The sequence below is a fragment of the Malania oleifera genome, chromosome 10 (genome assembly GCF_029873635.1).
Source record: "Malania oleifera isolate guangnan ecotype guangnan chromosome 10, ASM2987363v1, whole genome shotgun sequence".
Classification (NCBI taxonomy): Eukaryota; Viridiplantae; Streptophyta; class Magnoliopsida; order Santalales; family Ximeniaceae; genus Malania; species Malania oleifera.
Genome location: NC_080426.1, coordinates 82,773,180 through 82,800,701, shown reverse-complemented (window position 1 = coordinate 82,800,701; position 27,522 = coordinate 82,773,180). Strand labels below are relative to the sequence as shown.

At 36.4% G+C, this 27,522-nt stretch overlaps 1 protein-coding gene across 3 annotated transcripts in view; it reads right to left on the bottom strand.

Annotated features, from left to right (window-relative positions):
• Positions 1–27,178, bottom strand: part of LOC131166937 (WAT1-related protein At2g37460-like) — a 49,036-nt gene extending 21,858 nt beyond the window's left edge. Inside the window, exons 1-5 of one of the 3 annotated variants that reach the window (XM_058125584.1) lie at positions 26,711–27,178; positions 21,368–21,430; positions 20,703–21,036; positions 3,779–3,940; positions 3,461–3,609 (exon numbers count right to left, since the gene is read on the bottom strand). In XM_058125584.1, coding sequence (XP_057981567.1) covers positions 3,461–3,609; positions 3,779–3,940; positions 20,703–21,036; positions 21,368–21,430; positions 26,711–26,913 — 911 coding nt within the window. In that variant the 5' untranslated portion in view covers positions 26,914–27,178. Of the gene's footprint in view, positions 1–3,460; positions 3,610–3,778; positions 3,941–14,515; positions 14,981–20,702; positions 21,037–21,367; positions 21,431–26,710 lie in introns of those variants that run through there. The other 2 variants (XM_058125585.1, XM_058125586.1) reach the window with 2 other exon arrangements.
• Between the last annotated feature and the right edge of the window lie 344 nt (positions 27,179–27,522).

Here is a 27,522-nt window from a genome sequence, read left to right as displayed (position 1 = left end):
GGTTTCAAAAATCGGGAAATATTAGAATTCGTCGACGAGGCCATCGATTCGTCAACAAATTCAATGAAAGATTCGTCGACGAAGGTACCATTTCATTGACGAAATTACCTGGGTCAAAGGGTTATAAAAGGAAATTCTTTTTTCTTCTTAATAAAGTTTCTCACATATCTCTCTCTCTAAACCTCTCCCTACTCTCTCTCTCTAGATTTCTTCACCAATCGTTGTTGGAATCAGGAAACAAAAGTTACCACGAGAATTGTGGAAGGATTCTCTACAATTTCTACGAATCAGAATCTCGTTTCAGAGGTTTTCGGATTTTGACAAAAAATCAAGGTAAGGCTCGATTTTCATTTTTAATTTGGTAGTTTTGTAGATGATGGTCTTGTAAGTATATTGTATACTGTGATTTATAGGTTTTGAAACTCGGTTCGCTGTTTAGGAATCTTGGAGTTTAGGTTTTTTTTATGCAGGGTTAAGATAAGGAGAAACTGTGTTATATTGGTTATTTTTGAAATCAGACTCGGTGAAACTGTGGTCTACGATCCTGTGTGTTTTTGGCTACTCATATGTGAGGATCTAACAGGAAAAACTATGGATTTTTCATTATTATAGTTTTGGGGAAAAGGGGACAACGAGCTGAGTTCCAGGTTTTGTTGAAAACCAAGTATATGTGTGATTTATACTATGATATTGGGATAGTCGTGCCTTGACCTTGTTTAAACTATATTTGTTTGGAAAATCATGATTTAGATTACCAAATGTGTTTTGACATGCATGTGTGTGTGATATGCGACTGATGGGATCGCGATTCCAATGATTCCAGGGACTGAGGGTGACCGGCTTTATATTCGAGGGCGTGTATTTATCGCCTGCCACGTAAGCAAGAGTGATCGGCTCTATATCCAAAGGCATAAGCCTATTCCGGCAAATCAGACCGAAGGGTGTGAATCTACCAATTAGCGCCAATACGATGTCATGGGAGTTGAGGACTAGTCATGTGCCAGTGGCGTCGAGCTTTTGCGGGTTGGCTACGAGCCAACGCCGGAATACCGAACCAACTTTGGGCCGAAGGGTGTGACGACACCAAAATTGCTGAACATGTGTTGTGTGTGCGTGGATGTACTGTGTAAATTAGTACTAGATTTGCATTTAACTGCGTGTGTTGCATCATGATAACACTCAAATGTCACACATCGATATAACCTGTATTCTTCCTTACTGAGATGCGTCTCATCCCTGCTGTACGCACATTTTTACAGGTCCTTTAAGTAACCAAAACTAGCGTCCTGGTGTAAGAAGCGTAGTGACTGGTGTACTGCGTTAGCGCTTAAGTAGTGTTAGGACTGTAGTTTGTTAGGTTATCATTTTGAGTTGTATTTGAGCACCCAATTTATACGTTTTGTTAGAATCATGTTCTGCTCTTGTATAGACTCTAGTATTGTACTGCATATGTTGATATAAAATGACTTTTTCCACTGCGTATATGATTGTGGTTGGATGTATTTAGGGTGTCTGGGAACCCCACATGGTCAGACCCTCATCTATTATACTGTATCTCTGATGATTTGTATGATACAGGAAACAAGTTAGGTTATATTTTCACCCGTGGGTTCCATTTTAGAGTTCGGGGCTTAACAAAAGCACCAATCTTTTTCAAAAATTGAAGAAGTCAAACATTACGATTTTGGAAGAGTTTCAAATTAAGCATCAGAAAGTTTGCACTGGAAAAAGTATTTCATGAGTTAAACCTCTAGCAGGATGGATAAAATTTAATTGTGATGGAAGTTATAGAAACAATTCGGATACTTCGGGAGGTGGAAGAATTATTCGAGATAGTCATGGCATGGCGAAGGCAGCTTTTCAAGATATTTTGACAATAGCACAAATAATAGTGCAGAATTAAAAGCAATCCGAAAAGAAATTCATTTGTACAAATAATTCTATTATTTTAATGTGATTATTAAAAATGACTCGCGATTGGTAGTTGATTAACTTTGAATAGGTAGATGTATTTTGGAGTATCTTTGAGATTTTTAGAAGGAGCTAGTAGCAAAGCTAGGAGTGAACTTCATAGTGATAAATCAATATAGAGAAGAGAATAGTGCGGTTGATTTCAATGTAATCTACGAATAACATATTTAACCACATTATCTAAAAGATTATCTTCGAATGGTTAGATTGAGACTCACTTCCATTCATCATTGGTTCAAATTTCAAGTCTTAATTGGTGAATTTTGATTTCTAAGGTTTTTTTTTTTTTTTTTTTGTGTTTTTATTTATGCGTTTTTCTTAGTTACCATTATTTAAATATGTTGTCTTGGTTTGATTAGTTTTTGATGTTGTTTTTTGAGAGAATTTTATTTTATTTATCAATATTCTCCCTTTTGCTTATCTTATAACCATGGTATTTCTCCGCCAAAAGTGAGGACATATTAACAAATACTAGGAGGTGCCGCCCACTTCTTAATAAATAAATAAATGAATAAAGGAAACAAAACACACAACATCTCAACAAACCCATCCACCAATTTCTTGTTTTTCAAAAAATGCTATTCAATAAATGATTTTTTTCTCATATTTGAAAGTAGAAAAAATGGAAAAAAGTAATTTATATCTTATTTTCTTTTTTCTTACAAAATCTATAATCCAAACATAGAAAAGAAAAAAAGAATAAATTTATTTTCTTATGATGCTTAGTTGAAGGAAATCATGGACCCCGTCAATAACCGTTTTTTTTTAACCCTTTTTTTTTTTTTTACAAACATAAATTTGATGCAAACAAAATAAGGCCCTAATTGAAACAGGGAAAACATAAAAGAGGAAGAAAATATTAATGGGTTGAGTGTCATATTCTGAAATTTTGGGGCTATTAATGAATTTTTATCCTAATTTTAGACCACTACACATATTTCAACATTTACTAAATATATTCTAAAGTTTTTAAATAATTTCAAGAATAATTGACATAGCACTCGAGTCCATAATTATTATTATTTTAAACATCGTTTAGTTGAATTAAAAATTAGTTGAACGTGATTACAAATACCAAAATTTTTTCATGTTTTGCTTTCTATTCACTCCCTTAATTAAATCGTGCACTTGTGAAAGATCATTTTTTTTTTTTTAACTTTTTGAATAATTATAAAAATATTATGTTATTTTCTAATCTTTCAAATTTATGTCAAAAATTTGTTAAATAAATTTTATTATTTTTTAGATTACTTACATAATCTTGAAAAACTAGAAAATAAAACTATTTCATAATTATTTTAATATTTTTAAAAATTAATTTGCCACAATTAAGCATGTTGCGCCCTGAATGTTTTATTTATTTATTTATTTATTTTCCACCTGTTTACCATCACACTATTTCACAGCAGGCCAGACGTTGTCTAGGTGGCCAGAGAAGTGAACATTTTCACAATGAATATAAACAAGTGCCTGCACGGATTATGCATACCTGCCCAAGTGAGGAGAGTTCCCCAACACAAACGTCTGCAGAAGAAAGGAGAAGAGAATGAGCAGTGGGTTAAACGCAGAGCCGAACACAGGTCCCTTATTTTTAATGATCCAAACAAGCACGTAGGTTTCCCCCGTCACCATAATTCCCTGCAATAGTCCCCTCCCTCTATTAGCTAGGACTAATTCAGTATTGAATCTTCCGAATGGAATGGAATGGAATAAGAATTTTAACGCTGATAGCGACAAATTCAATTTCATTCCATTTCATTTCGCTAAAACAAAAGACATAAGGTCAGGTCAGGCATTTTTGGCATACTCCCAGCAATACGGTGATCAGGGAAAGGCCTCCGTCCCACTTGAGGTCCCATGATGACCCTTTGACAACAAATGCTGAGACTGTGGCTGTTTGCAGGCTGCCAAACAAGTTCATCATTGCTGTCAATGACAATTCTGCTGGGTATTTCCGAGTAACATGCCTCTGCAAAATCATACAGCCCAAAGATTAGTAACGATACTAGCTTCTAACATAACTCTCAGAATTTTTTACCTTCTTAAATGAATATTACTGAAGCTTCTCCGAAAAGGGAGAGTAGAGAGAGGGCGGCGCAGGGGCTTCCCGTCTGAAACGGTAATCCCAATCACGCCAATAAGGATGAAATCTGCAGAGATTAAGGCAGCTCTGGTAGGTGATTTCAAGATCTAGGCGAAATCTGGAGGAATTTGAGCTCAGAGGAACATTTAAGTAAAAAGAAGCGGTGTAATGAAAGAAGGGTGGGACGAGAACGACCGTTGGACGGAGGAGGATCGGGTTTTGTGCAGAGTTGAGCTGACTTTCAATCCCATCTAAGCTGAAAAGCTTTTCAAATCCTGAGTACGAAGCCAAATCAGATAATCTGCTCGCAGATCAGTCAGATTTGGAGTCATCACATCAAGAAAAGGCCAGAAAATAAAGCAGAGTTTGGCTTGGAAGAAAAGGCATTGAGCCGGAAGTCATTGGCTCCTCGAAATCCTAAGGGTCAGTATTAGTTATGGCGTCGGGAGTAATGTTGCAAGCGGAACAGTTAAAACCAAAAAAAAAATTCGAATAAAAGAAGAAGATGCCGAGGAGATAAGAGATTTAAAAGTCTTGATTTAGGCCCATGAAGTGTAAGGGAATAGCATCATTTAATGCAATGAGTTTGGAGGCAAAATTGGTACTACTCCAAAGAAAAGGGAATTCTACGAGAGAAGAGGTAAAAGGATGGGAGAAGTAGATTGCTAGGCTATGGAGAAGTAGATTGCTAGGCTATCTAACAAAATTGGTACTACTCCAAAGAAAAGGGGTGGTGCTGGAGATGGGCAATGAGTTTGAATGGGAGATGCCTAGAAAATGGCAGTTCTGAGTAGGGGTGACAAAATGGGCCAGATATTTGGTTTAATAATTTTGAATTTTTTAGAAATTTTATGGATATTTTATTTTAATTATTTTTTAAATCCATACCATCATTTAATTTTAATTCTAATTTTAATTAAAAGTTTAGATAAAACTAATGATTTAATCTAAAAACATTTATTTTGAATATTAAAGTATTCTAATAACAGGTTGCTAAACAACTGAAAATCAGAAAAAAATTTAACAAATAAATGAAAATTGTCAATAAAAATAGAAAATCAGTAACTTAAACAAATGCATTTTCATAGTCTATTTTTTTATATATAGAAACAAAAATAGAAAATCAAGAACAAAAATAATACCAAACAAGTCCTAAGTAATAAAGAGAGCCCACTAATCTCATCATTAAGGATTCTACAAAAATAAAAATCCTAAGACAATTCCTTCTTAAGAACCAAGCAAGGGGAAATGGGCGCACTATGAAGAGTGCAAGACAAATTACTTTTTGGATATGTTCTTTCCCGCTTGACCAACATATAATCTATATAAATTGTTGGTTGTTGATTGTTTTTTTAGTTTTATTTTTTTGCGCTTAATCAGTAAAAAAGGATATGTAATTGAAGAATCACCAAAGGTCCCATGTACAGATAACCTACACTTCAAAGAGTCAACAATTACACCAATGCACCAAAAGGTTAAAATTTTGAGCCATATGTCTTTGAGCCGGCAGAGAGAATTCTCCTCTCCCTAAACAAACTCACGTGTTTCTCTCCATCCATACCATCCAAAAAGTAGGGAGGGATTTAGCATTCCTTTTTTGTCGTTAAAGTTTAATATAGATGGTTGGTCCACAACCAAACAATTTAAACTTCTAGTAAAGTGATAAACTTATATGATATCAAATAGGTTCTCCGTATACTTTTTTTTCAACACTGATTGAATTTATTTTTATTTTTTTTTTTTTTTTCTTTTGCAATCATATCCAACATCACATCTCCAGAGGTCTCCTCTAATCCAACATCCCTATCAATTTCGAATATGTCTTCTCCATATTTTCTCCATTATGCTGATCACCTAGGTGTCATCGTAATCTTCGCCCTTCTCTATGGTGACAATTATCCTACCTGAAAGAGGGCCATGAAAATGGCCTTGAATGTCAAAAATAAGTTTAGTTTCGTTAATGGTACCCTCCCCAAACCAACGTCCTACTCAGCAAAAACTCAATTATGAAAACGTTGCAGTAATATGATCTTATCATGGATCCTCAACTCCATTGATAAATCCATTGTTCACAGTCTGATCTAAAATTTTCAAGTTGAAGTGTGACATTGCTACTCTCACCCAAAGCTCCATGACCATCTATGTATTTTACAACACTTAAAGGTTATTGGGATGAACTCGCTATGCTTGCCTCCACACCACAGCGCACTTGTGGTGTCTTAAAAGAATTAACCCGAATGCAAGACACTAAGCGTATTTTTCAATTTTTGATGGGGTTACATGACTTATATGCTAAAATTTGTAGCCAAATTTTAGTCATGGATCTTTTACCTCCTATTACCAAGGTCTATTCAATTTTGCGTCAAGAAGAGAGGCAACACCTTCTTCATATCTCTAGTGTTCCAACAAAATATGCTGCCATGGCAATCCCTCGTAATTTTTCTCATCCTCCTAATAGCAAAGGTTAAGGGTGTGGTCGTCCAAAATGTGACCTCAATGAGGAGGTTTATATGACCCTTCCACCGGATTATTGCACACAGTGAGAGACTCGTGTTCATAGTCTTCAGAAATCACTTTATGGCCTTAAGCAAGCCTCTCGCAATTGGTTCTCTAAATTATCTACTGTTTTACTTGCTGAGGGTTTCACTCAATCTCAAGTCGATCACTCTCTCTTCACCCGCTCTCGGGGTCAATCTTTTACTCTCATACTTGTTTATGTTGATGACATTCTCATGGCAGATAATGATCTCTCCGATATTAGCAATTTTAAGGTCATGTTTGCTCAAAATTCAAACTCAAAGATCTTGACAAACTGAAATATTTCCTTTGCCTCGAAGTTGTTCGCTTTCCTACTAGCATATTTCTTAATCAACGAAAATATGTTTTTTACATCCTCACTGATAGCAGTCATTTTGGTTCCCGTCCTGCCAACTTTCCCATGGAACAAAACCTCAAGCTCAATAATACTGATGGAAATTTTCTATCTGATCCAAGCTCATTTCGACAACTCGCTGGGTGTTTGATATATCTCACAATCACTCGTCCCAAAATTTTGTTTCCAGTAAACATTCTAAGTCAATTTATGCACCAACCCAGACAACCACATTATGATGTTGTACGAATTCTTCGATACATTAAGGCACCTCCAAGTCAAGGCTTATTTTTTTTCTATTGCCAACACTCTTCAAGTCTCTGCTTATTCTGATTCGGATTAGGTTAGTTGTCCACTCACTCGCCGCTCCACCACCGATTTCTTTATTTAGCCTGGCACTAGCCCCATTTCCTAACGCACTAAGAAACAAACTACAGTCTCTCACTTCTCCGCCGAAATTGAGTATCTGGCATTTGCTTCCACTACTCATGAACTTACATGACTCAAAACTCTTTTAAATGATCTTATTGTACCCCATTGCCAGTCTATGTTATTATATTGTGACAACCAAGCGGCTCTTCACATTGCCCAAAATCCTATTTTTCACGAACGTACAAAACATATAGAAATTAATTGTCATGTTGTTCGTGAAAAGTTATGGACTGACCTCATCTTCACTAAGCATATTCCTACCCATAATCAGCTTGCTGATATCTTCACCTTCTATTTATAAATTATTTTACAGTTATTAAAGCATATATTTAGGCATTATATTTGGTTAGCAGATATTTAAGCATTATTTTTGGAATTATTCTTGGGATCTTGTTCCCTTTCTCATGTATTATATACAAACTATAACGTTGAATATTTGATAAAGAAAAGAGTCCTTCTTCAACTTTAACATGGTATCAAAGCTCTGGTTATCAAGAGATCGTAGGTTCTAATTTTGTTGCTCGCCTTTAATCTATGGTATTATTTATCATTTGTTTATCTCTCCACATGCAGTGAGCTGCACGTGCGGGGGATTGTTAAAGCTTGATATACATTATTGGCTCACAACCTAACAGTTTAAACTTTTAAGTAAAGTGGTAAATCTAACATATATAAAGGTTTTAGTGTCCAACCAAGCTCATAATTGTTGGGCAATTGAATCAACCTTAACCCAAAATAAAGTCATCATTGAGAGAGAGGCATCCCAGAACGACTTGGTCTGAGAGTAGTCAAGGAGATGCCAGAAAGTTCTGCTTTGCATAAAGGGCATCTGTTCACCAAAGTCTTCCTCCTTTCTTGTAAGTTATCAATAGTTAGAATTCTCTCCCAGGCTGCTTCCCAAGCAAAGAAAGCAGCATTCGTAGAACCTCCTGCTTTTAAACTATTTTCCAAGGAAGTCCGATACTTTACAGTGTTGAATTTTGTCACCTTATAAAAGGATGTCACACAAGTTAATTTCCATATAGCCACATCCTCATGAATTTCAATCTTTGTTTCGTATAAACAATTGGGAAAGTTATCAGAGGGATCAATCTCCCAGTCTTGTGATTGTCTACAAAGGCCAAACCAGCCTATCATTAACCCAAAATGCCATGCACAGGCATTCTTTTCCTTAGCAAGTCAGAAGAGCCATGTGAATTGAACTTTGAGGTTGTTTCCCAAAGCCAAGTGTCATGCCAAAAAATAGTAGAATTTACGTTCCCAACAAGTGCTGCATGTTTCCAGAAACCATGCGTCTCTTAAAAGGAGCCTTCATAAATTTTGGCTCCCCAAATCGCCCTATGACATCTCAAAGTGCACAATGGAAAAGCCTTGTACAATGCTGCACTGTTTGTAATGATAAAACCCATGAATATTTCTCTATAGAACTTTTCATACTTGCATGTCTAATTTTAGCATGGTTCATCAATCATTTTGTTTCACACCCCACTACAGAATGTAGTTAATGAAAGAAAATATAGTCATCTTGGGGAAGTTTCTCATATTATTACACATGAATGTTCCAAAAGTTCATGTCATCTTATCAACAAGATGCCTTCTTCATGGTATGCCTACCCATTGAGTTTTCTATCTTCATGAACCTCCCCCTCCTATTCAGATATTTGGGCTGATTTCCTTCGTAGAACAGCCAGCTGTTAGTGTTAATAAATTGGATCCTTATGCAATCAAATACAAATTCTTGGATATTCTCATCCTCTAAAAGATTATGTTGAACATAGTTGTTAAACTATCACTTTAACTAAAAGATTAAGCTATTTGATTGTAATCTAACAATGTATATCAAACTTTAACACTCTTCCACACATGCAGCCCAATAACACATGAAGAGATAAACCAATGATAAATAATACTTATTATATGGAATAAAATAATTTTAAAACATCACACAATAAACGCAGACAATAAGATTAGAACCCAAGATCTCCTAATAATCAGTTTTGACACTATATTAGATTATTACTTTATCTAAAAGTTTAAACTATAAGGTTGTGAGTCAATAATGTATATCAAATTTTAATAATAGTCATAACTTGAATTTATCCTTTGTTTAAGCCCGATCCTTACTACACATACTTTTGTAGATGTCTATGAATCTTTAAATTGCCTATTCCTGTTCCTACTCGCCCCAAAGTCTTGATCAAAACTCTGATCTTGTCTTTCTTCCTTATTTTAGTCATACATCCCCACCTTACACGCAACATCATTAGTCAGCTGCGCCTTCAACTATGGATTTGCATACTTCGCCAAGCTCTTCCTTGTCCTCCGATCCAATACTCAATAACTTTGATCTTCCAATTGCTATCTACAAAGGTAAGCGCACGTGCACTTCTCTCCACCGTCATAAGACTGAATGTTTAGAGATCCTAGGTCCTGGCCTTGTTGCCTACAGTTATTTTACTCCCCTGCATGGTTGTTATTTACTGTATGGATCCTCTCTCTGCATGCAATCAGATAGCATATGCCAAGAAAACCATATTGTTTTGACTCATAAATTTAATTCAACAATAGCCATTATGATTTTGAATTCTTTGTTCATTTACTCGTTCCAAAATTTTCATTATAAGACTTGCAAGTTAGTTCGACAGGATAAAAACAACAACAATAACAAACCAAGCCTTAAATCCACTAGGTTTCCGCTAATTCTCATGATCTTTACAATTTGTTCCAACAATTTGAGGGCTGTTAATTCAACAGTAATTATTATAATTTCAAGTATATCCTCCACTAAAGTATATAGACGCTAAGTGCTAGCATATTATCCTCCATTTGTGTGGCGTTTTTTCAGTCATTAACTTATAATTTTGTTAAAAAGCAGGTCGACAACTTTTTTCCTTTTCCATATTTTTAATGGATATTTCATATTTTCAGGTACTCTATTTTTGCATATATATACATATATCTCAAATTGTTCACCTTTGCATTTGCCAATCCTAAGTTTAGGTCATTTATTTGTTTTTTATTACATAATTTGTTGAAATAAGTTTATCATCTTTCTTTCACATCTTCTTCTTTTACTCGCACTACACTCCTGTGTACATTTGATATTACCTAGGTCTCTATTCCTTCATTCTCTTGCTTCAGTACATATGCATACCTTTCTCTCCATCTTGAGTGTCTCGTCTAGTATACAATTCGCTGCATGTTTTAAGTTTACTTCACTACTGATAAAAAAAAATAATGGAAAAACATAGTAATAAACGAATTTAGTGTTAGGAAATTAAATGGGTAGGAACAGTATTGCATAGCTAAAATAAGAAATAAAATTAGAAATTAAAACCAAGATTTACGCGAAAAACCCCAAACAAATTGAGGAAAAACAACGTGCAAAGTTAGAAGGAATCCACTATAAATAAGGGATGATACAAATTCTCACTAATTACAAGAAGAGAATGCATCTTTCTTAAATTAAGAGTATACAAACATCTCTAATTACAATAGCAGAAATTACAAAAATGGATATGCTTTTTGGGATGATCTCCTTGAACCGCAAGTGTAATGACCCGGAAAATTTTAATGATAAAATAATTGAGAAAAATAATAAATGGAAAAAAGTTAAAAAAGAATAAAGGAAAAGAGAGGAAAATAAAAATTTAGAAGAAAAAGGGAAAAAAAATTTAAAAAGGGATAATAAGCAGGTGCTCGTCGACGAGCAAGATTTTCTCGTCGAGGAGTGATATTGTGAGCCTCGTTGTTGAGTAAATATGTCTCGTCGACGAGGATTAACCGAGAAAGTTGAGATGTTCTGAAACTCGTTGACGAGCTCACGGCCTTATCGACGAGAGTTCTTCAGTGGTTCGTCAATGAGTCATATCTTGTCGTTGACGAGTCCATGTGGCAAGGATGAGTATATAAAGATCTAAGGTTACTTTCTTGCGAAGGAAAACATTTTTCCTTTAGCCCTCTCTCTCTAAACGCGTCTCTCTCCATTCTCTCTAAGAATCCAACTCGGATTCAACCCAAATCGCTAAACGAAAGTCGCTACGGTGTTCTAGGGAGGATTCTCTACACATCTAGTGGATCAGTTTCTTAAACTGGGCTTTTTGGGAAACGCTCCTAAGTTGAGGTAAGGGCCTAGATTCTCAATTCTGGGTTTTTATAAGTTTAATTAAGGTTTATAAGTTGAGAAAATGTAGAAATAATAATTTAATTAGGGTTTATTTAATTAAATTAGGGGTTTTGAACCAGGGTCCAGGTGAGCATCACAGGCGTCGGTTGGGATACCTACTGGTGAATTTCAAGGATTCGAGTAAGGGGAAAATTTATATATTAAATCAGGTTTTCATGAATTAAATGAAAATGTATTATGTTTTATTTATGTATATAAGTTTTTATGTGAATATAAAATGTCAACCATGTAAATTATATTTTCTGAACTTAGAACTGCTTATTTAGCTACATATATGTGAACATGAACTAATGAAAGTGGAAAGTACTTCAGGATAATTATGTAAGAAATGAAGGTATATTTTTAGTAAATAAACGTTAAAAGTTGGTTGGCTTATTTTGCAAGCAATGTATGAACTTTTCTGCTAAAATGTGTGGCATGAGTGGATAGTAATGTTGTTTGAACGTATGTTATATGTATGAGATGTAGGCTGTGTAAGAAATGCACTGTTAATGAAATGTTATAAGGACCATGTTGCTTGTGTTTAAGAATGCAACCATGTATGCAATGACAGCTAAAAGGAGCTGTGTTAGCAGATTTTAACGCATATCTATGTGAACTAACTAATGTACAGCTAAAAGGAACTGTAGTACGAATGAATGAAATGGAAATGTGAATGAAAAAAATATGAAATATGTAATGTGAACGATGTAAAAGGTGAAAGGTTATATAAAATGAAATGTTATGAAATGTTAAAGTTATGAACATGAACAGTTATGGATGGTTGAATAACGATAGACAGAATAATGTATTATGGTATTATCAGTAATTATGCTAGTAGAACATGTTATGTTACTCTTCACTTGAGGGCTTGCTGAAAAAGGCGAGTGCATTAGTAGTATCAGATGTAGCAGTAGGCTGCATAACGCACTAAGGCAGAGGCAAACTACTTATATGGGCGGGTAGATTTCCCTACTCTTGGGGGCCTTCGCTGGTAAACTTTTGTATGAACTGTGTGAGTACGAGACTAATCTAACACTTGAGGGCTTACTGAGTAAGGTGAGTGTTCTGATATGCTTCAGTTGTAACTTTTGGATTACCTAATATATCAGAGCAGAGAGATGCTACTTGTATGGTTGGGTAATCACCTTTATCCCTAGGTAGTCTCGTGGGTAAATATTCTGCATGTGTTTGATTAGGATTAGGAAATGTTTTTAAGAATTTATGTAAATGGTTTGCAAATGATATTAAAATGTTGATTATAATCTCATGTGGACCACATGTTATTTTAATATATATTTTTTCTTTTCCTTACTGAGATGTGTCTCACCCGATTACAAATTTATCTTTTTAGGACCACCATGTAAACGAGCTTAAAGAAGCTCAAGGTTGATAGCAATTTTGGGGTTCTAGATAGAGAAAAGGATGTATATAAGTTATGTTTTAAGTTTTATGTTTTAAATTTTCTGGATTTTATGGATGGTTGTGGAACATATTGAATATTGTTGGAGATGTGCGTATATATGAGAATACAGGTGATGAATGGCTATTATGGAATATGGACAGAATTAGTAAACTTTGATATTTATTTATATGATTGAGGATCATAATTATGTTTTCCGCTACGAATGTATGATTTAAATATGGATTATCAGGATTTTTATCGAAAAATAACACGCCAGACCGAGTTTAAGGGTTTGGGGCGTTACAACAAGCATACTCTTTTATAGGCATTCAGGCATAATGTTAAATGAGGGAAATACGGATGTGCGCTATGAGACGGCTGGCAGCAAAACATAGTCATCACATGATCCAAGCATGGGCATGGACAGCTACAAGTCATGAGTTGCACAAGAACGACATATGAGCAGCATTCATGTGAATGTATGGACCAGCTACAGGCTTCACATGGATGTGCAAGAGATGGCATGGGCATCCAGCAAATGAGATGGGGCTGCTCACTACCCTATGTAGCAGCCTGCTCCACTTTCATCAATTTAACAAATAAAAAAGGCTTTAACATTTCACATTCTCACAGGTTGTCTTTGGTGTGAATCTTTCGCATGTCCACACTTCCTTCTTCCACAACTTCTCGAACGAAGTGATGCCATACTTCGATGTGTTTTGTCCTAGAATGAAAAGTCGGATTCCTTGCAATATGCAGAGCACTAAAGAATCCTCTCTTGCGTGTGCCCGAGTTCTTTCATTAACCTTTTAATCCAGATTTTCATCTTGCAGGCCTGAGTAGCTGCCATGTATTCGGCTTCAGTCATTGACAATGCCACAATAGTCTGCAACTTTGATACCCAACTTACTGGTCCTCCTGCAATAGTAAACACATAACCTATGGTGGATTTTCTTTTATTAAGATCACTTGCAAAATTTGAATCAACATATCCCATGACAATGAATTTCGATCCTCCGTAACATAGTGCAGCATCTGAGGTCCCTTTGATCTATCTTAGGACACTCCTCACATCATTCCAATGCTCGTTACCAGGATTCGCCATGAACCGACTGACCGTACCAATTGCTTGAGTAATATCTGGTCTCGTACAAATCATAGCGCACATTAGGCTTCCCACTGCTGATACATACAACACTCGAGACATTTTCATCCTCTCTATTTCATTGCAAGGACACATTCTTGAGGATAATTTATAATTGACAAGAAGTGGGGTAGAAATTGACTTACAATCTTGCATGTTGAAACGTCACAAGATTTTCTTCAAATAATTTTTTTGAGAAAGTCAAATCTTCTTGTCTTTTCTATCTCATATACGTTCACAATACTTTAAAAATATCTGATGACACGTGAATAGTAACTATGAATAGTAACCCCAACCCAAAGGCCGCAACCCAAGACTCTGATACCATTGTTAGGAAATTAAATGAGTAGGAATAGTATTATATAGCTAAAATAAGAAATGAGAAAATAGGAATTGACACCAGGATTTATGTGAAAAATCCCAAACAAATTGAGGAAAATAACGAGTAAGACTAGAAGGAATCCACTATAAATAAAAATGATACAACTTCTCACTAATTACAAGAAGAGAACAATAATACTTTTTCCTTGAATTAGGAGTATACAAATATCTCTAATTAAAATAGCAGAAACTACAAAAAATGGAGATGCTTTTTGGGATGATCTCCTTGAACAACAAGAATGCCCTTTTATAGGCATTCAGACATAATGCTAGAGGAAGGCAATACGGATGTGCACTATGAGACGGCTAACATCAAATCATAGTCGTCACATGGCCCAAGCAAAAGCATGGACAGTTGTAGGTCATGGATTGCACGAGTACAACATGTGAGCAGCATTAACGTGGATTATGGAGCAACTACAGGCTTCAAATGGATGTGCTAGAGATGGCATGGACATGCAGGTCTTCACATGGGCATGCAGCAGATGAAATGGACTGCTCACTGCCCAATGCAGCAGACTGCTCCACTTTCATCAATTTAACAAATAAAAAAGCTTTAACATTTCACATTCAGCTGTTCAATTTTCATTTTAATTTACCATGCCATATTCACAAAGTAGTGTTGCCACTACCTATTTGCTACAAAAAGAAACTATTTATCTTTAAATGGTTGGCTAAGCAGTCAGAACAGCACTTAAGCCAATTCATATAAATTATGAGAAGGCATTGCTCTCCTCCATTCGTCATGTTGTGGGAGCGAGGATTTCGAGGAAGACTTATATTATGTTTGTTAGAGATGGAGCTAGAAGACAACCAGGAGATGACGCGTTGCTGAGTCAGAAAATGCGTGGATTTATCTCTTGATTATAAACTTCCAATTTGTGATTAATTTGTAATTGATTTGTATTTAATCATCATGTAAATTCCAAGCCTATATAAAGAGGGCTGTGAAAAGTGATACAGAACAGTGCAGAGACAGCACAGAGAGAGTGCAGAGAGCACAGAGAAACTCGGGAGAGCTGAGAGGAAGAAGGGAGGAAGAGAGAGAGAGAGAATTGTAACATTTTCCGGCGAGTTATTGAATAGTTGGTATGTGCTCCGTGGACGTAGGTCGTTATTGACCAAACCATGTAAAATTCTTGGTGTCACTTTGATCTGAATGCTCACAGGTTCCTAACAAGTGGTATCAGAGTCCGGTTAGAGCAGAAAATCCAAATCGGAAGTGATCCCGAAATTCAGAGCTCTGTCCAGTAGATCAAAACTGTGTTTTGAGGCCACCATAGCATTCAGCTCGCCGAGATGAAGAGAAGAGTGTCTGCCGGAGCTTGAACGGAGTTCAGACAAGCCCGCATGCTCCCCCACGCGTCTTGCCGGAGCAAGATGCCTCTCCACGCACCGGCGACGTGCCGCACGCGTCTTCCTCGCCCAAAACGCCTCGACCCAACTTGGTCCACTACCCGGCCCGACCCGAAAAAACTCTCAGATCCAGGTGAACTCGAGATTCGATCCATGAACCGGATTCGACCCGCCGCTCAGAATCGGCCACGTCAGCTGCCACGCCAGCAGGGCCACGTCAGCCAGAGTGCCACGTCAGCGCCGCGTCATCAGTTGCCATGTCAGCAAGTTTGACCAGGTTTGACTGAGCTTTTCGGGGTCGTTTTGGGTCCGTTTTTCGAGCGACTCAAACCATTTCTAGGGTTTTCGATCGTTCCGGATCCAATCATGCTATCCATTTGACCTAATTCCATCTCTAGAATAGAAAATCGAGATATCGAATGAAAAGAACTCAAAAATCGAAATGTTCAACGGGAACAATTTCATTTTCTGGAAGATGCAGATAGAAGACTATTTGTTTGGGAAGGAATTGCACTTACCGTTGAAGGGTAAGCTAACATCCATGAACAAGGACGAGTACGAGTTGCTTGATCGAAAAGCCCTCGGAGCCATTAGAATGACGTTGTCGAAATCTGTGACGTTCAATATCAAGCATATAACATCCACCAAGTCTCTGATGGATGTGCTCTTTAGTATGTACAAGCAGCCTTCAGCCGCAAACAAGGTACCTCTCATGAAAAGACTGTTTACGATGAACATGTCTGTAGGTGAGAGTTTCAGCAAGCATTTGAATAACTTCAATGAGTTGTCTGATCAACTCGACTCAGTCGAGATAACGTTTGATAATGAGATTCAGGCTCTACTGATTCTCAGTCAGTTACCTGAACATTGGAATAGTGTCATCACTGCAATCAGTAGCTCCGCAGGAAAATCAAAACTTATATATGATGAGGTCGTCAGCATGATTTTGACGGAGAAAATAAGAATGCAGCCGAACCATAACTTCAATTCGAGTTCAGCCTTAAACATAGAGAGTCAAGGCAGAGAAAACAGGCATGGACGATCAAACAACCGAGGCAGATCTAGGCCTAGACGGTCAAAATCCAGAAATCCCAAAGGTACTCAAGACACAGGTTCCCAGAGCACTAAAGTTATTGAGTGCTAGAACTGTGGTAAGATTGGTCATTACAGGAACCAGTGCAGGAGTCAGAAGAAAGAATTCGAGACAAGGGCAAAGACAGAAGCAAATATTGCTTCTGAGAATGATGAGATGTTGATCTGCTCTTTGGAGAGCAAGCAGGAGTCTTGGATCATAGACTCTGAAGCTTCATTCCATGCCACTTGCAGCAGAGATTGCCTGGAGGGATACATCAGGTAATTTCGGTAAAGTTTATCTGGGCAATGATCAACCGTGCGACATTGCCGGTAAGGGGATGGTAAAGATCAAAATGAATGGGTCAGTATGGAAACTGAGAGATGTCAGGTATATTCCAGACCTAAGGAAGAATTTGATCTCAATCGGTCAATTGACAGATGAAGGCTATAACACATCTTTCATGGGTGATGAAGGGAATATTTCGAAGGGTGCATTGACAATTGCTCGAGGTAAGAAAAGTGGTATTCTTTATATAACTCCTGATACATGTTTGTCTATTACAGTTGCTACAGGAAATGATGATAGCAACTTATGGCATCAACGACTCGGACACCTGAGTGAGAAGGGACTCAAGGTAATGCACTCAAAGGGTAAGTTGAGTGATTTACAGTCGATGCAAATTGACACATATGAGGATTGCATATTTGGGAAACAGAAGAGAGTTAGTTTCCAGATAAATATCAGTACCCCGAAGAAAGAAAGACTTGAGCTAGTCCATTCAGATGTATGGAGACCAACAACCATTTCATCTATAATAGGAAAGCATTACTTCGTCACGTTTATCGATGATCATTCACGGAAGGTATGGGTTTACTTCCTGAAGTATAAATCTAATGTTTTTAATGCTTTTAGAATTTGGAAAGCGATGGTAGAAAACGAAACTGGGTTGAAAATCAAAAAGCTAAGAACAGATAACGATGGAGAGTATGTTGACACCGAGTTCAAGAAATTCTGCTATGAGCATGGTATCAAAATGGAAAAAACTGTGCCAGGTATGCCTCAACACAACAGCGTAACAGAGCGAATGAACAGAACGTTGACAAAGAAAGCCAGAAGCATGCGTATGCAGTCAGGTCTGCCAAAAATGTTTTGGGCAGAAGCAATCAACACAGCAGCTTATTTGATCAATAGAAGTCCTTTAGTTCCATTGTACTACAGTCTACCTGAAGAAGTTTGGAGTAACAAAGAGGTAAGACTTTGACATTTAAAAGTTTTTGGTTGTGTAGTATATGTACATGATCATGTCAGGAATAAGCTGGATTCGAAATCCCGGAAATGCACTTTCATCGGTTATGGTGGAGATGAATTTGGATATCGCATTTGGGATGATGAAAACAAAAAGGTAATCAGAAGTAGAGATGTGATTTTTTATGAAAAGATGACGTACAAGGATAGACACGCAACTGAGTCTACAGAGTCTGAAACAACTTTTGTACATGTGGATGACGTTTTAGAAGGTGTAAGGACACGTCAGCAGAACATAGAAAATCCTCAGCAAACTACCGAGATTCCTCAGTCAGAGGAACATGTGGAGCAGATTGTTGCACCACCACCTCCTACTCAAGCACCAGAGATTAGGAGATCTTCTTGGCAGCACATACCAAACAGAAGGTATGTGAACCATTTACTTCTTAGAGATGGAAAAGAACCTTAATGTTATGTTGAAGCATGTCAGGGAGGAGATGCGAGCAAGTGGAAGCTTGCAATGAAAGATGAGATAAAGTCTCTTAACTCCAACAAAACATGGGAACTAGCTAAGTTGTCTAATGATAAGAAGGTTATTCACAACAAATAAGTTTATAGAATCAAAAAGGAGCATGACGGCTCCAGAAGATATAAGGCTCGATTGGTAGTTAAAGGCTTCGAGCAGAAGGAAGGAATTGACTACACCGACATTTTTGCACCAGTTGTGAAGCTGACAACCATCAGATCTGTTATGAGTATTGTTGTCTCAGAGGGTTTACATCTTGAACAGTTAGATGTAAAGATGGCGTTTCTTCACGGTGATCTTGATGAGGAAATCTATATGCATCAACGAGAAGGATTCTCAGAAAAAGGTAAAGAGAATTTGATGTGCAGGTTGAAGAAGAGCTTGTACGGTCTCAAACAAGCTCCCAGAGAATGGTACCGGAAATTTGACGACTTTATGCACAAGAATGATTTTATAAAGTATAACGCCAACCACTATTGCTACTTCAAGAGGTATCAGTATAGCTATATCATTCTGTTGTTATATGTAGATGACATGTTGATCGCAGGACCAGATATAGAAGAGATCAGAAAATTGAAGCAGCAATTGTCAATGAAATTTGACATGAAGGACTTAGGCTCAGCGAAGCAGATACTTGGGATGCGAATCTCCAGATATAAGCGATAGGGAATATTGCAGTAATCTCAATCGGAGTACATTAGCCGTGTTCTACAGAGGTTTAACATAAGCAACGCCAAAGCAATAAATACACCTTTGGCAGGACACTTTTGCCTCTCCAAGGATCAAGTTCCCCAGACAGATGAAGAGAAGGATTTCATGGCTAAGGTTCCTTACGCCTCAGCCATTGGAAGTCTCATGTACGCCATGGTTCGTACCAGACCGGACATTGGCCAAGCAGTGGGAGCAGTCAGTAGATTCATGTCTAATCCAAGGAAGACTCACTGGGAAGCAATGAAGTGATCTTCAGGTACCTCAGAGGCACAATTGATCAGTGCTTATGTTTCGGCAAAGGAGACTTGAAAGTCAAAGGATATGTAGATGCCGATTTTACTGGTGAAATAGATCACCGCAAGCGTACCACCGGATACGTGTTCACTGTTGGCACAACAGCTGTTAGTTGGATGTCGCAGATACAAAAAATTGTTGCCTTATCTACTACAAAAGCTGAGTATGTAGCAGTGACAGAAGCCAGTAAAGAGATGATTTGGCTTCAGGATTTGTTAACGGAGCTTGCATTAAAACAGAAAATGAATGTTTTGTACAGTGACAGTCAGAGTACGATACATCTGACAAAGAATTCAGCATTTCATTCCAGAACTAAGCATATTGGATTGCGTTACCACTTCGTCAGATTTATGATAGAGGACGGTGTGTTGATACTTGAAAAAATCCAAGGTAACAAAAATCCGGCAGATATGCTAACTAAAGTGGTGACTACAGAGAAGCTGAAATTGTGTTCAATTTCAATTGGTCTTCATGCTTGAAAACACATATTATGAGCACATCATTTATTCATGATACTGGTTGAGGAGGTGTCTCTATCTCCAAGTGGGAGATTGTTAGAGATGGAACCAGAAGACAGCCAGGAGATGACACGTTGTTGAGTCAGAAAACGCGTGGATTTATTCTCTATTTATCTCTTGATTATAAACTTCCAATTTGTGAGTAATTTGTAATTAATCATGATATAAATTCCAAGCTTATATAAAGAGGGCTGTGGAAAGTGATACAGCACAGTGCAGAGACAGCACAGAGAGAGTGCAGAGAGCACAGAGAAGCTCAGGAGAGCTGAAAGGAAGAAGGGAGGAAGAGAGAGAGAGAGAGAGAGAGAATTGTAACATTTTCCGGCGAGTTATTGAATAGTTGGTGTGTGCTCCGTGGACGTAGGTTGTTATTGACCGAACCACGTAAAATTCTTGGTCTCATTTTGATCTGGATGCTCACAGGTTCCTAACAATGTTAATTACATAACAAAAGACATAATCATTTTGAATTTGAAAAACTAAATAAAAAAAGTGTACAGAAAGCATAGCATAAAATTTCATACCACCAAAATATGCCAAAAAGCCGATGCCAAAATGCCAACAACAATCATTGTGCCACCAATGAGACCTGCACTGGTCGCCATAAAGCTTTTATACAAAGTAGATTTCAGTAGAACCGGTCCCTTCCACAACAGTAGTGCCAATGCTCCAGCAGCTGAGGAAGCCAGTCCCCATATTTTGGCCTGCCCATTGATGCTCTGAAATTTGAGTTTTTCTTGTTTGAAAGCCAGTGCCAATGCAAACACTATGGACGGTACAAGGTTCAATGCCACACTTTGGTATGTAGATGATACGAATTCCAATGACATTGTCAATAACATTTGGCAGAGAGTAACCCTACAAATCAACATGTTAAAATTGGAACATGTTTATAATTTAATCAACCAAGCACAATAGTCAGCTGCTGAACGGTGGGCATTCCATTGAGATAGTCCCAACAGTATATGCATGGTATCAATGGGCATTCTCCAAAATTGATCTTTGTAATTTTCATTGGCGGGTTGGTTTTTAGTTATATTCTTAAAAAATGGGTTTGTAAGCCTCTATTCAAGGAAGAGTTGCTGATTTGATCTGGCTTGCTACAAGTAACTAAGTCGCAGGTAATCCACCGAATATGAGAACTATACTTGTGGCAATTAATGGATACAGTTTGGATTAATATACTTACTGCAGTAATCCCAACACGAAGGCATAACATAGTATCTTGAAGGAGAGGGAGGGCCTCCTGTCCCTGCAACCAGCAAACAGCTTAAAAAGCTTAATTTTTGTACTATATATAAAAGTAGGAATGTCTTGAGCATGTAAAATACTGTGTTCCATCAAAATAACCTTGCTTTAGAAGTTTTTCACATACAAACAGCCTCATATGGGACTAGGCACAATATTATTTATGACAACAATATTCTTATTTTTTAAATTTATTTATTCAGAAACACTTTCATCTGTGCCGAATTTAAATGTCTTTTTTTTTCAATTTTATTTACATACTCTTGTATTGGCTTGCATTAGGCAATGATGCTACTAACTTACTTTTATTTTATATTTTGATATCTCATAATAAATATAAAATTACATTCTCAATAGAATACCTACCTAGAATCATTAAGTGAATGGCTGCAATTTCATCTAGTAAATTTTGATAACATGATGTGAAGTTTAAACACATTAAAACGTCAATTCAAAATTTTGTAGCAAAAATTTCTAAATCAAACTAACGAACTAAAAAAAATTATTCCCTCCTGAACATTTTATCAAATGACTTGAAGGCAAAAAAATTATATTAATAGACAAGTCATTCAGGGGAATTTAATACAAATTGAAAGACAAGTTGATAAAAGATACTAATGTGTTCCTATAAGAAATTTTAATTCTATACAGAAAAAAAAAATTATTTTATCCATACACAAATTAATTATTAAATTTTATTTAAACCACATCCAATGATAAAATAAAAAAAATAAGAAATTATCTAAATCTGAACAAATTGTCATAGTGTTGCAGTATTTCTTGCATTTTTTTCAGGCTACGGTGGTTGCCTACAAACAAGACATCCTTAACCTCAACTTAACTGATTCACTATTTAATCTTCTAATGCCTTGAAAATTACAGCACAGTGCATGTGCATCTCATAAAATTTAATAATTATAAAAAAAAAAAAAATACCGATAAAAGAATGGATGTGTTAAATATTTTTCATTATTTTAAAATATTATGTTAGACAATAATAACTCGACTTTTTAAAAATAGTTATACAAGTATTTCAATATTATGACTATACGTGTGTGGCTAATAGTTTACTGTACCTTTGCATGCCTATCACATAATAGTCTAACCCAAAATTCAGTTGACATTTTTCATGCCAATGTATGACTTTACTAATTTAAGCTGCATAACTTTTTTCTTTTAAAATTTATACTTTCAAGAAAAAAATAGATCGTTAAGTAATGTACTTTGTCCATCAAAATCAAAATATAGTCACTTACAACAAAGCATTATCAATTATTTTTTGTCAATTAGTTTAAAAATAGATAAGCTACAACACCGTAGGTTCAAATAAAGATAATTCATATTATCTGATGAAATTTAGAATTTTTATTTTAGACTTAGGCATGCATAAGAATTTCAATTTTAAAAATATAATTTAGTTTTTGGAAAGAAAAATAAAAAGTGCAGATACATCACATCACACTTCTAGAAATAACGTCAAGTTCATATCAAATGGGGCAAAAAAAAATCAAATGCCCAATGCTCCCACACCAAATCGTGATATTGTATTATAAAGTTGTTTAAAACTGGTAGATTGTTCCTATGACACTGACTTTTATTTTCTTTTGCATGATAAATATATGCATTTATCATTTAAATAATTTACAAACAATTTAAATATATCTAGTCACCATTAATCACTTGCAATCACGAGCACGCGACAAATTTGCCTAGATCAAGTAAAATGCAAAATATAGCTATGGTATGAGAACTCATTTAAGATATCCACTTTGTGAAGCCACATTCAAGTTTGGACGCTAGAATGGAATTGTTGTAGGAGTAGAATTGAGGTAAAAAAGGATTTACTATCAAAGACTCAAAATGTGACTACTAGATTCAGATACATATCTAGAATGATAGTTGGAATAGTTACTCCTATTCCTATACTTGATTGATGACAAGAAGCAAACAAAAAAAAAACCATATATTGTCAAAAAATACCCTCGAACTAGAATTATTTATTTTTGTAATTGTTGACACGTCCCACACCAGAGACCACTTGAACTACCTAGACTTGGATGGTGAATGGGATGGTAGGATAAGATAATGGGTCTTTAAGATTCAACGGAGTCGCCATTAACCTGTTATATTTCTAGGTATAGTTAGATCACCTAATTACTACTAATCGATTAATCTCTAAGCTATATCCTCGGTCCAAAGGGTCCTATACTCTTAGTCAACAAAACCAGAGGAAGGTTCAATAGTACGATTATGCAAGGGGAAGGTATCAACACCCTCATCTTAGTTTCCTAAAAAAGCAATATATTATGTATGACTTAGCTAGGAAACTGAAGGGTTAAAATGGGCATACTGCTCACTTGGGGGCCATACCATTCTCATTACTAACTCACTCTCTAACATCCCTATTTATTATCTTTCCTTGTTTAAAATTCCTTCGAAAGTAGCTAATCAATATAAAGGCTGATGCGACATTTCCTTTGGTTGGGTCCAAGGGACGATAGGAGAGACCATCTAGTTAGCTGGGAAGCTGTTTGAAGGCCTAAGCCAATGGGAGGCCTAAACATCGAAAATGTAAACCACAACAACAAAATCAAGTGTAAAGTCTCACTAGGTTGGATCGGCTACATGAATCATCTTGCGCCAATGTATGCAATCATGGACAATTTCTTTCGACAAATTTAGAGCTATTAAATCCTTACTATCTCATTCTACGTTATTTTAGGTCTACCCCTACCCCTTCTACCGCCCCTCATAGTAAATCACTCACTCTTCCTCACTAGCACACTATGTGGCCAATATTGAAACTTGCAAGTGCCCAAACCATCTAAGTCCTCCCTCTCTTATCTTATCTTCTATAGGCAAATGGCTTTGAAGGTTCGATATGGAAGTCGATTCTCTTTGGTATAATGTGACTAAGAGCACGTAAAAGATCAAACAAAACAAGAGGGAGACAAAAGGCAATGGCATCATCTCTCATGCATGTCCCTAGAAACTCATGCCGGTGGTAGCTAGTTAGTTCTTTCCTCTCATCCGATTCAAAGTGGGCAATGGAAAAAAAAGTTTGTTTCTGGGAGGATGTGTGGGTGGGGGAGTCCTTAGTGTTGAAGGTGCCTCATTTGCTAAAGCTTTCATTGCTACATAACGCTCATGTAAGCTCCTTCATTTCTTTTAAGGGGATTCTTTTTCTTGGGATTTCCATTTTTTTTTAGGAATCTCAATGAAAGAGAGGCCGATGAGCCTATCCTTATTTCTTTGTTGGACCAACATATTACTTCCATTAGTAAGGAATCAAAGATAAGAGAAGTGTGGGAGGGTGATTTATTGGGTATGTTCACTTCCAAAATTCTTTCTCTCACACCTTTTGAAAACCCCCTCTCCTTATCCTTTTTCCTTAGAACTACATTCTTTGGAGGGCTAAAGTGCCCAAAAAGATTCAAGCCCTTGCCTAGACCATGATACTATAAAGGACTAACACATATGATTTGCTTCAAAGGAGAAGGCCCTAAAAGGCTTTTAGTCCTGACATGAGGATCATGTGTCATGGATGCAACGATGGTGGCATCTAGGGATGTACAAAAATTACCAAAAAACCAAAAATCGAACCGAAACCAAACTGAAACCATAAACGGTTCGGTTTTTCGATTTTCGGTTTCGGTTTCAGTTTTGGTTTTATGTTGAAACCGAACTGAAAAAAACAGAAAAACCAATTTATATAAGATATATATATAATATGGCTAGTAAAAATTTAGCATACAATATAACCATATAGCCACTATAGAAAATAAAAAAAACAATAAATTTTTAAGAACTTCATGAAAAATAAAGGTTATTTTTGATAAAAGTGTCTAACAGATTTTATTTTGTTAAAATTATGAGTCCTTATAAAAAAATTAAAATGCTCAATAAATTTTTAACAACTTTATGAAAAATAAAGGGTTTTTTTTTTTTTTTTTGTAAAAAAAATCGGTTTAAAACTGAAAAACCACAACCAAACCGCCACATTTTCGGTTTTCAATTAAAGCATAATTTAATTAATTTTTTTTAAAAGAGCCTAACAGATTTTATTTTGTTAAAATTATGAGTCCTTATAAAAAATTAAAATGCTCAATAAATTTTCAATAACTTTATGAAAAATAAAAGTTTTTTTTTTTTTTGTAAAAAAAATCGGTTTAAAACCGAAAAACCGAAACCAAACCGCCACATTTTCGGTTTTCACTTAAAGCATAATTTCGGTTCGGTTTCAGTTTCGGTTCAGAAATCCCAAAACCGAAAATTTCAGTTTGGTTTTCGGTTCTGGCAAAAACTGAATCGCACCGAACCGTGTACAGTCCTAGTGGCATCGTAGCTTTGGAATACCCTCTTTCATATGCATGGGAAGAGTAGGTAGTGTCGAGTAAGGTGAGAGAGCTTCTATTTGTTAATTCTAGAGGTTTTGGATCAATAGAAATGGTAGAGCTCTTTGGAGTGCAGCTGTTTTCACCATCCTTTGGACCTTGTGGAATGTGGATGGATAGAAATGCTAGGATGTCTAAAGGTTCCTCAACCTACTCACTATTATGGGATAGAGTGGCTTACCTCGCTTCCTTTTAGAAGCACTCTTTTGGATTTTTTTTTGGGGGATTATCGCTGTCTGACCTTGCAAAAAAATGGAAAGTAGCCCTTTTGTAATTAATACCCGTACTTTTTTTTTATTTGGTGTGTTTCTTTGCTTTTTCTCTACACTCTAGATATCTAGGGAGGACACTTCTTGTCCCTAAATCATGCACTCTGCTTCATGGATAATCAGACATTAATATTGTGTTCTTTTATCAGAAACAAATTCAAAGAGATACTCCCAAAAGCATGAGCTCGAAGAAGCCCAAGAAACTGGGAAAACAAATTTGTCCAAAAGTAAAGCCAAAAGATCCCAAGCATTCCTATCCACCCAGGCACCCAAAATCCCCAAACAATAGCACCTGCGGTGTGCATCATATTATTATAATAACCTAACATTGTTAACATTTAGAGAGTTTAGGCGACTATTACCAAGTGGATTCAGTATGATAACCCAATAGCTGCTCAGGCTAACCCAAAATTTAGTTAGTGGGAAATAATGTAAGTGCATTCAGTCCCAAAAACCCCAACTGACAACCAAATAAACAAATTTAAAAAACAAATGCCCACTGGTTCGCGTACTAAGAACTACGCAGCAAGTCTACAGTCCTAGCGCTAAGAAAGAAATCTCTATTCCTCCTTAAATATGAAAGAAAAGCCGAATGAGGTATAGAGAAGGAAGAGTACTTACTTTTCGAGAAAGAAAGCCAAAAGGGATAGGGCAATGGTGGAGAGAACATGCTCGTAAACCACAATGACGATGGCGCTGATGCCTTTGGAGACTATGATTTGAACCAAGATCAGGAAAATTGCGAGACAAAGTTGGATTAGGATCTGGTACAGATAGGGTTTGCACGCCTCCAGCACTGCCCCCAGCCTTCGCATCAGCTCCATTTTACTGATATCTAAATAATCTTCTTTTAACTCTCTAACTAGTTATCCAAAACCTCCCAGGGACCTGCATTGTCCTCCGTTCCATAGACAAAATATTGAGCGGAGACCGAGAGTAGATGCCATTGCCTGGTGGCCGGTGGCGGAAGGGAAGGGTCGTGCAGAGAGCATGGCAGCATCTACCCTACTGTGAATGGTTGTTGAACTTGAAGGCATGTCATTGTCGCCAGAAACACATGTCAGTTCGCGCCATTCATGACCTCTGCGTACCAGATACTCCTGTACTATGAAATTTATGTTTCATCATTATATTTCAAATTATTATTCCAACTTGGACAAGCAAAAAAAAAAATTATTATTCCAATTAAGGACTTAATCCCTTATTTCACATTACCATATTTGTCAACGAAATTAAGTCGTACAATATTGAGGAAGCTTGTACAAATTCTTATTGTGAAATATCAATTTTAATTGTACCAAATTAGTGCATATTAGTTTTTTATTGTATTAATTGAAAATGTGGATATTAACTTATAATTTTACTTTAATATAAAAAATTATAAGGTGGACCTACTTTATATCCAATTGTTAATAATGTTTAATAATCACTAC